The sequence below is a fragment of the Myotis davidii genome, unplaced genomic scaffold, assembly GCF_000327345.1.
Source record: "Myotis davidii unplaced genomic scaffold, ASM32734v1 scaffold798, whole genome shotgun sequence".
NCBI classification, from domain to species: Eukaryota; Metazoa; Chordata; class Mammalia; order Chiroptera; family Vespertilionidae; genus Myotis; species Myotis davidii.
Genome location: NW_006289818.1, coordinates 169,008 through 180,056, shown reverse-complemented (window position 1 = coordinate 180,056; position 11,049 = coordinate 169,008). Strand labels below are relative to the sequence as shown.

General features: G+C 38.8%; 1 protein-coding gene across 1 annotated transcript in view; it reads left to right on the top strand.

The window, feature by feature from the left end:
• IL13RA1 (interleukin 13 receptor subunit alpha 1) overlaps positions 1-11,049 on the top strand; it is a 63,147-nt gene that overhangs the window by 24,580 nt on the left and 27,518 nt on the right. The window contains exons 6-7 of the mRNA XM_006762532.2: positions 3,983-4,170; positions 6,440-6,591. Coding sequence (XP_006762595.1) covers positions 3,983-4,170; positions 6,440-6,591 — 340 coding nt within the window. The remainder of the gene's footprint in view (positions 1-3,982; positions 4,171-6,439; positions 6,592-11,049) is intronic.

Genomic DNA, 11,049 nt, shown 5'->3' with positions numbered 1-11,049 from the left:
AAGCCAGTCAATGAAGGAAAAATACCACATGAATTTTTAACACGAAGCAGCTAAATGCCTTCTGCCTTAGCTTATCATCTAATCTTTCACAGGAAGTCCCCCCAAATTGTCTATTCAAAACCAATATTTCCCAGCCAGCGTGGCTCAGTGGTTGAGCATTGACCCATGAATCAAGAGATCACTGAGTCACTTCCCGGTTGGGGCACATGCCCGGGTTTTGGGTTCAGTTCCCAGTAGGAAGAGTGCAGGAGGCAGCCAATCGATGTTTTTCTTGATGTTTCTCTCTCATTGATGTTCCTATCTATCCTTCTCCCTCTCTCTCTAAAATCAACAAAAAACATTTTAAGAAACATTAGTTCACTTTTTCTTATTTTTTCTAAATTACAACAAAAAATAAATTTTATATCTGGGGTCCATGAAAATATGTGACATACTCAGGGTACAAAACTGAAAAAGGAATCTCGATTCCCATTAGAAGAGTTCCTTTCATTATTTGAAACAAAAAAAAATTAACTTTCTACGTAGTTTTCTTTAGTTATGTAACAGAAATGTCATCAGTATCTTGGTTTCTGTTTCTGGCTGTCTGTGGAAAACATTCCAGGCCTGTCTGTTCTAAAAACTAGCCAAGGCAGTGAGTTTTTAAAAGACTGTTTTCCTTCATGAGCCACTGGGGCCTACAATTAGGAGCAAAGCCTTATGTACTGTTTCTTAAGGGACAAGAGCATTTTGTTATATTGAAGAATTTCTTTGCACAGCCTTTGAAGGATTAAATATATTAGATCTGAACTTTTCTTTTTTTTAATACCTTATTTTCTTGGAGCAGTTTTAGGTTTACAACAAAATTGAGAGGAAGATACAGAAATTTCCCACATAACCCCTATCCCCATACATGCACAGACTCCCCTATTATCAACATCCCCCACCAGAATGGTACATTTGTTACCAATGGTGAACCTACTTTGACACATCATTATCACCCAAAGTCCATAGTTTATCTTAGGGGTCAGACTTGCTGTTAAATATTTTATGTGTTTGGATACGTGTATAATAACATTTATCCACGATTATAGTATCATGCAGAGTATTTTCCTTGCCCTAAAATTCTTTATTCTCTGCCTTTTCATCTCTTCCCCCAACCCCTGACAAACACTGATCCTTTTACGGTCTCTATAGTTTTGCCTTTTCCCAGAATGTCATATAGTTGGAATCATATAGTATCTAGCCTTTTCAAACTGGCTTATTTTACTTAGGAATATGAATTCAAGGTTCTTCCATGTCTTGGAATATGAATTCAAGGTTCTTCCATGTCTTTAATGGCTTGATAGCTCATTTCTTTTTAAGGCTAAATAATGTTCCATTTTCTGGGTGTACCACAGTTTATTTTATCCATTCACCTACTGAAGGACATTTTGGTTGCTTTCAAACTCTAACAATGAATGGTATATGCAGAATTTGTGTGGACATAAGTTCTCATTGATTTCAGAGAGATGAAGGGAGAGGGGGAGAGAGAGAGAGAGAGAGAAAGAGAGAGAGAGAGAGAGCGAGAGAGAGAGAGAGAGAGAAACATAAGAGAGAGAGAGAGAGAGCGAGAGAGAGAGAGAGAGAGAAACATAAGAGAGAGAGAGAGAGAGCGAGAGAGAGAGAGAGAGAGAAACATCAATGAGAGAGAAACATCGATTGCTGCCTCCTGCAGGCCCCTACCAGGAATTGAGCCTGCAACCTGAAGGACTAAAGGACATATTGGTTGCTTTCCAACTCTGGCTATGAATGGTATATGCAGGATTTTATGTGGACATAAGTTTTCAACTCCTTTAAGTAAGTACTAGAGTATGATTGCTGGATTGTATGGTAAGAGTATGTTCACTTTTTAAAGAAACTTCCAAATTGTCTTCCACAGTGATCATTTTGTATTCCCACCAGTAATGAATGAAAGTTCCTGTTGTTCCACATACTTACCAGCATTTGGTGTCATCAGCATTCTGGATTTTGGCCATTTTGATAGGTGTTTAGTGTTATATTGTTGCTTTAATTAGCATTTCTCTGTTGTGGAGCATCTTTTCATGTGCTTACTTACCATCTATATAGCTTTGGTGAGGTGTCTGTGAGGGTCTTTGGCCCATTTTTTAGTTGGGTTGTTTGTTTTCTTGTTGAGTTTTTAGAGTTCTTTGTGTATTTTTTGGATATTAGCCCTTTAGCAGATGTGTCTTTTGCAAATATTTTCTTGCATTCTGTGGCTTGTTTTCTTATTTTCTTGATATTGTCTTGCAGAGCAGAAGTTTTTAATTTTAATGAAGTCTAGCTTATTATTTCTTTTATAGATTGTACCTTTGGTGTTGTGGCTAAAAAAGTCATTATCATACCTAAGTTCATCTAGGTTTTATTCTATGTTATTACATAGAAGATTTATAGTTGTACATTTTACATTTTAGTCTGTGACCCATTGGGAGTTTAGTTTTGTGAAGGGTGTAAGGTCTGTGACTAGATTTATTTTTTGCATGTGGATGTCTAGCTGTTCTGGCACCATTTGTTGAAAAGACTATCTTTGCTCCTTGGTATTGCCTTTGCTCCTTTGTTAAAGATCAGTTGACTGTATTTATGGGAGTAGATCTAAGTTTTATAAATCCTGATTTGCAGTAGAATCCGCTGGAGAATTGCTATTAAAATGGTGATCCCTAGGCCTTCTAAATAGGATCCTCTGGGAGAGGGTTTGAGGAATCTACATTCTAAATGACTATAGATGATTCTGCAATAATAGGTCAAGGGTTTTGAACTCTTTACTCTTAGTCCATTATTTAAACTGTTTCCCTTTGCACAGCTCCCATTGTGGCTGATAATGTAAAGCTTGACTCTTCTGCCACTTACTACAAAACAGAATCCTTTGATAGCATAGACAAAAAAGTGTAGTGAGCACATTCTCTGTGCTTGCACTGTGCTAGGTGCTGATGATCATTGAGGAAAGGTATATGTAGAGGTTTTCAAAATGGGAAGTAATACACCAGCAGTACTTGTTATGGAAGACAGTTAAAACCACATGGTGAAGTAAGACACTTAGAAAGCCAGTGTATTCTGGAACATAGATCTGGCAGTGATTGGAGGGAACTAATACTGAAGGTCCCAGAGGTCAGTCTGGAGAAGACATGAAATCCGAAGTGATTAGGACATGAAACTGAGTGAGACCAATGGAAATATCACAGGAGAGAATTCAAGAAGCATTGCAAAGAAAGAAATAACAGAATTTAGTGATAGAATATAGGGAAAGGAAGGGGAAAATGGAATTTCAAAGACTGAAATTAAGGTGCCCAGAGGAAATGAGCTCAGACTGGTGGAAATTTGGAACATTAGAAGGCAAGGCAATTTGTCAGGGAAAAGGGGACATATGTTTTGGTCATTGAATTTGAGGCAAGAGTGGAACACTAGAATTTGAAAATCTGGGATTGGATCCAAGGTGAGAGGTTAGGACTAGGCATCCCTAGCGTAGAAATTCGAATCAAAGGATAGAAATTATAGGCTGGGGCTGAACAGATGTGGGACTAAGAAATACAGAGAGATGTGCAGAAGGCTATTGACTGGATGGAAACCCTCTGAGAAGAGGAGAAGGGAGTGGAACAAGACAAGAAAACAAGGAAGGAGCAGAAAGCGGGACCAGAGGAGAACCATGGAAGTCAGCAGATGGGATATTTTCAAGAAGCATAAAATTTCTCAACCTGCCCTCATAATACTTTGTATTCAGAAGAAGGAAAAGAACCAGTGCTCCTATAGTTTCCATGGCTATAGGAACATTTGTTTCTCTTAGAGTATAAAATGGAACCATGTAAAGTATCGTTTTAGAAAAATCTATCTTGCAGATATTGCTTTTCATGGACATCTTAGGTCATTTAAAACAAAACAAAATAAAACAAAACCCAACCCAACAATGTCTGCCTTTGTTTCTTGAGTTTCTTGTTAAAAATAATGCAGAAGATTGTCTCATTTTACCTTGTAGGCACAGCAGCCTGGGAAAAATTCATCAGTGTGAAAACATCTCTAGAGAAGGTCAACGCATTACTTGTTCTTTTACTCTGACTAAAGTAAATAATTCCAGTGTCGACCCACAGAGTGTTCAAGTGATGGTCAAGGATAATGCAGGAAAAATTAGACCATCCTTTCATATAGTGCCTTTAACTTCTCGTGGTAAGTTTTCAAAGTCCTCTATGACAGCGCGGATAAAAGTGTTAATGTCTTTTGAAAAATCAATACATACAATAGCAACAGATTCTGTTTTTAAGATCTTACCAGAGAAAAGACTATGTTTATATATCTTTATTTGATCTTTTTAAAAGAAGCAAGTTTAGAAATTATTTTATTTAGTACCTATGCACATGTTTTCTCCTTGTTCACTTACGAGTACACTGAGACAGCAAGCAGTTAGTTATAGAACCAAGATTGGAACCCAGGCTCTCTGACTTTTAAGATCTGTTCTCTTTTACTTATAATACTTGACAGGATGGTGCTGCAGAATAACTATGATTGAATATAGTTCCTGAACAATCTATGTTATAGTTTATTTTTAAAAAGCTTAAACTGGAGGTAGAATGATCAGGGGTGATATTCAAATTGTCTAACGTTCTGAGTGGTCCAGGCACTGATCAGTGAGAACAACCAGTGCAGCTCAGTATCAGCCTATTAGGAAGAGCCTCCCACTTGAAAAGAAAATATCTGCTTGAGGTGCTAGCTTCTTCACTTTGGAAAAGCTATATACATTCTCTTTGTTTCCTCATCTATAAAATGGGGTGCATGGTCCCTCTTGATCTCAAAGGATTGTACATTTAACCCTTGAACAGCATGGGCTTGAACTGTGTGGGTCCACTTATACATGTATTTTTTTTCAATCTGTACAGTGCTGTAAATGTATTTTTCATATGATTTTCTTAACATTTTCTCTAGCTTACTTTACTATAAGAATACAGTATATAATACATATAAAAATACATATGCATCAATCAGCTGTTTGTATTATCAGGAAGGCTTCTGGTTAGTAGTAAGTTATTAGTTGTTAAGTGTTTAGGGAGTCAAAAGTTATATGTAGATTTTTGACTAGGGGTGGCAGTGACTCCCTTAACCCTCTGTTGTTCAAGGGTCAACTGTAGAAGGTTCAAATGATGTGAGGTGTATAAAAGTGTTTTGTAAATCTCTAAAGCAGACTACTGTAAGCATTGTGTTTGTTTATATGTTGCAATACCCCGACAAGGAGCTCAGATACTGGCTAAATGGTATACAGAAAATGTATAGGCAAATAACCATGAATTAACAAAAGCTCCCAAGTCTGTGAGCAGAACACTATTTGCTCTTTCAGATACTCAGGGAAGTGAATTCTAATAGTGAACCAAAGGGAGCTTAGTTTGTAGGTCCAGGGAGTGAAGTTGCGGTAACATGCCAAGTGGGATAATCTGAAGCAAAGCCCTTCTTTGCCCTCTTCCTTGCTTGGCAGGTTGTCCTCGATGGACCTTTTGAAGCTCATTTTGCTAATTTTCTTCCTAGAGATTAGTGGTGACATAAAGGGAGATACTTCTCAGCTAGAAGGTGACATCTTCAAATTTTTTGTTAATTATTCATTCTCTTCTGTTGCGCGGTCTTACACATAGCTGACTCCCAAAAAAACTAAATTGACTAAACTAATTTTTTTTTTGCTTTATTTTACATTGTGGTTATAATCACATAACATTAAATTTATCATCTTAACCATTTCTAAATGTACTGCTCAGCAGCTAAATATATTCACATTGTTGTGCATCAGATCTCAAGAACTTTTTATCTTGTAAAACTGAAACTTGATACCCCAAAACACTAATTCCCTCTCATCCCTCCCCCCTGCTTTTGGTAACCACCTTCTTACTTTCTGTTGCTATGATTTTGACTACTTTGGATACTTCATAAATGGAATCATATAGTAGTTGTACTTTTGTGATGGGCTTATTTCACTTAGCATAATGTTCTTGAGGTTCATCATTGTTGTAGCATGTGTCAGAGACTAGGCTAATGTTTAGATTGTGGTCTTTGATTGGCAAAATGGGTAACAGCTGGGGAAACCCCTTGCACTTGGTGCCCTTGTTACCCATTAGGTGGAGGCACACCTGGACCAGACACTTCTTTTCTTTATGATGCAGCTGGATGTCTTGATTATACCCTGGCCATGTTCTAACCAGATGCATATCAGAGTTCATGCCATTTGCCAGACACCCAAAGATGTTCCTTAAATCCATTACTAGGCAATTTAACATAAGCTTCCTTCATTAACCATGGCTAATCAGAAATCTAGAACTGTATGCCTGATCATGGAAGGCCGTTAAAAGTATCAGCCCTATTTTGATTTAACTTTGTGACTTTTGTTATCGTTCCCACATATGTATCTCATCAAAATAAACTCTGGAAGCTAATTTGTATTCTTCTATTTCTCTTTCAGTGCAACCTGATCCTCCACATATTAAAGGGCTCTTCTTTCAACATGGTGACTTATACGTGCTAGGGAAGAATCCACAGAATTTTATTAGCACTTGCTTATCTTATCAAGTAGAAGTCAATAACAGCCAAACTGAGACGCATTATATTTTATCTGTAAGTGTTTCTTAGATTGTTGTTTTTATTTGGACGTTTTTCTTTCACTTGAATTTCTTATAGTATAACACATTGAAATATCAATGAAATTTAGCTCTTAGATTTGTCACATAATTATGATGATGATAATTCCTTGTCTGAAATAGGTTAGTGGAAGGTTTGAGGGTTTATGATAGCATTGACTGCAAGATTTAAGCCATATATTAATTCATTTGCTCAAAAAAGTTTTATTAGACCTGGTTCATGTGGCTCAGTTGGTTGAAAATCGTCCTGTGCATTGAAACATCACTGGTTCCATTCCTGGCCAGGGCACATGCCCAGGTTGTGGGCTTGAACCCTTGTTGGGGTGTGTGCAGGAGGTAGCTGATCAACGTTTCTCTCATATCAATGTTTTTCTCCCCCTCTTCCTTCCTTGCTCTCTAAAAAAATCAATAAAAACATTTCAAAAAAATTTTATTATGTGATTATCATGTGCCATGCACTATATAAATATAAATAAGAAGATAAATATATAAATGAATAAGCTAATTTTAGAGAATGGATGCTCTGAAGAAAATTAAATGGGGTGATATAGTACAGTGATGGGAAGGCCTGAGGAAATAGTAGGTAGGGTAATCATCCAAAGTGGTGACCAGAGATGAGACCAGAATGATGAGCAGGAGCTAGCCATGTGAAGATCTGGGTTTGGAGAGGACAGCAAGTACAAAGCCTTGGAAGGAATGAGTGTGGCATGTGTGAAAAACAGAATGAACTCTAGAGTCAGATCAGTTAGATACTTGGAGGCTCTGCTTATGGCCATTCAGTTTTCTTAGAGTTTGTGGCAACTAAAGTATTCAAATTTGAGTAGTTAGTATTGGTTGGATTATATACAGTTTTATTATTCTGAATCTAGTACAAAATATGCTAATTAGAGGTCCCTGTGGGGCACTGGGCATAACATCATGCAGCATAACCTCAGGGCATCACTCTCATTGATAGATTTTAGAGTAGAGGTCACAAACTGGGCCTCGGACATTTTTGTTTGGGCCACAAACTGGAGTTTTGTTTGTTTTTATAATTTGAAATTTTTACCTAGATTTAAAACTGTGGTATCCGAAGAGTGTAGTTTCCATAAGGTGGCACCTAAAGACCACAGGGACTGTGCCACTCAGTTGTGTGCCACCTGCCCCGGCCCTGTGCATTTGAGTTTTAGAGGTTCGAAACCAAGTGTTTTGTATTGGCTTTTAAAGGAGCCCAGCACACGTGGGCAAATTCCTTGGTTCAATTGCTTTAGCTACTCAAAGGAGTTTCAAAATACAGACTTATCATGGTTTGACTTACGATGGCATGAAAAATGATACACATTTGCTAGAAACTGTACTTTGAAGTTTGAATTTTTTTTTAAATATATTTTATTGATTTTTTACAGAGAGGAAGGGAGAGGGATAGAGAGTTAGAAACATCGATCAGCTGCCTCCTGCACATCTCTTACTGGGGATGTGCCCACAACCCAGGTACATGCCCTTGACCGGAATCGACCCTGGGACCTTTCAGCCCGCAGGCCAACGCTCTATCCACTGAGCCAAACTGGTTTTGGCTGAAGTTTGCATTTTGATCTTTTCCTGGACTAGTGCTATGCAGTATGATACACTCTCATGTGTAATTAATTTTAGCAATGCTTCAAACATTCTTCAGGCCCGCTGTGCTTTTAACTGTGTACATTAGTGATGACTATCCATTGTTTTTCACTTTTGGTACAGTATTCAATAAATTATATGTGATATTCAACACTTTATTATAAGCTAGAGGCCCAGTGCATGAATTTGTGCACTAGTGGGGTCCAGCCAGCCTGCCCTGATGGGGGCCATCGGGGGTGGGCGGCTGGGGCAAGGGGCCATGAGCAGGGCCGGCCGGGGCTAGGGTCTGTGGGCGGTTTGCTGGCTGCCCCCACCACCTCTGATCAGGGTCGTGGTGCCCGCTCAGGGGTGGGGCCAGCCAGAGTGAGGGGCCGTGGGCATTCTGGTCGTTCTGCCATTTGGTCAATTTGCATATTACCCTTTTATTAGATTATTTTGCCCCACTGTAGGTCATGTAAGTGTTCTGAGAATGTTTAATATAAGCTATGATGTTCAGTAGGTTAGGTGTATTAAATGCATTTTCGACTTTGGATATTTTCAACATATGAGGTGTTTATTGGGATGTAATACCATCATAAGTTGAGGAGCATCTCTACTTACTAAAATAAGCCAGTGTTGACAGTTTAATAACAAAGGAAGCAACCAGGTCCACAGCTGAGCAGAGCTCTTCTGGGCATTTGCAGATCAATCTATTTCTGAAATAGAGTAACCATGATCTAGAACAGAAACTGATGTCCCCATACAATACTGCAAAGGGAAAAGGCAAAGGGCTTCCAAGTGGGGAGTGGGTGCGACTTGCATTTCCAACTAAGTGAGCTATCAGAAAACTGAAATATACTTGCTTTCTCCAGCCTTTATTGCTCTCCTGTCAAATCCCGAATACATATGCTGCTTGTATTACTCATTTGGCACTGAATTATGTCCTGCTAGTTACTCTGATCACCTGTTTTGGCCTGTTCTCTCCACTAAAAATATAAGCTGCTGTAGGGAGGAGTTAGGTGGTGTTTACTTTGTGCTGGTCCTGCTATTAATAGCAGCTAACATGTATTGAGAAATCAGTATACACTAGGTATTTTAATAAGCACTTTAGCTGAATTGTCTCATTAAGTCCTCACAGTAACCCCAAGGATCTAGGTGCTGTCCCCCTCCCCATTTTACAGCTGAGAAAACTCAGTTTCAGAGGTTACTCCTAAGATCACATTTCTAGAAAGTGGTAGAATCAAAATTTCAGCAAAAGTCCAAGTTCAAAGATTTTGTTCTTAAACACTGTGGAGCACATCAGTACTTCCTCTTAATACTAACAGCCATCAATTATTAAGTGTTTATGATATGCTACAAATATACTCTTCTGTGTACTTCTCATACAGTGGTTTATAATAATTCATGAAGTAGTTTACATTTTATAGAGAAACTAAGGCTCAGAGAGGTTAAGTAACTTATTACAGATCATACAGCTAATAAGTATGACTTCAAAAGTTGGTCTCCACGTATTAAACCTTGACAAAGAATACTTGGTATAACACCATTTGTGTAGTCATCACTTAACACATTTTTGTTGAGTTAAATTACTTTATTTTTCATGAACTTCTGAACGGAAGAGAACACACATATATGGAACTTATTAATCTAAATCAGAACTATAGCCTATGTGGAGTTAATTCTATTTATACACTTGAGTGTAATGTACTCTTTCCTAGCAGATGGTCAGCAGCTGCTTCCTCTCCTAGAATGTCATCAGCTTTTGTGTGCTCTCTTGAGTTCTGCTGTTTAAACCTTTTTTTTTTTTCTTCTTGCAAGACTTTTTGAGCAATTATTTTGCCTGGTGTTCCAGTTAAGAGAGGGAAGTAGGCTGGAACATGAACTGTGCCATCACATGAGGGCTGTGGTCAGACAGAGGTAGCTCATGACAGAATCACAAAGTAAGAATGACTTGTTTTTGGCCACCCCCATCCCTGCAAACTACATGGTTCTCTGTGCCTTTGTTTTCCTTTTCTCATAGAGGTATCTGAGCCGCTGATAAATAACACAAGAGGATTTACATTTGAACAAGAGCCCAAAGCCTTTAATTTACACAATAATTTACTGACTTTGGAATCTATCTATCTATCTATCTATCTATCTATCTATCTATCTATCTATCTATCTATCTGGGAGATGGTCCAAGGGAGGGAGGACATCAGCCTGCAACCTGATCCCTCAAGTGGTAGTTGACACTTGGGATTCCCCAGCAGGCCTCTAATTCCAAATGACCAGCATTGGGGTACAGTAGTCCCTGAGTAGCTTTTTCTCTGCACCTATATGAGGTATTGAAAGGATGACCCTTCATCATTCAGCTGGCCTTTCAGCTCTTCACAAATACTGATAGGAACCATTTAGTGAATGACATTGAATGCCAAAAATTATAGCTATATATGTTCTGTTCTTTGTCCCATGTTTAAATATCTCTGATAGAAGTTGAATACATACATACATATCTATATCTATATATAGATATAGATATAGATATATCCTATCTAATAATAGACAAACATGGTAATTAACCATACCTTCACTACGCCTCCCATTGGCTAATCAGCATGATATGCAAATTAACCACCAACAGAGATGGCGGCTAATTTGCACATGTACGCGCCAAGCGATGGAGCAAAGCCTGCCAGCCCCCGGGAGGAGCAGCGAGCGAAGGCTAGTGTGGCAAGCAAAGAGCTAAGCCTGCCATGCCGGCCCCACCCCCTGGGCCCAAGCAGTGAAGAGTGAAGCCTGCTGCGCCGGCCCCTCCTGGCGAAGAGTGAAGGCCTGGGTTCCGGGCGCCGGAGGAAAACTGGTGCCAGCCGCCAGGGGAAGG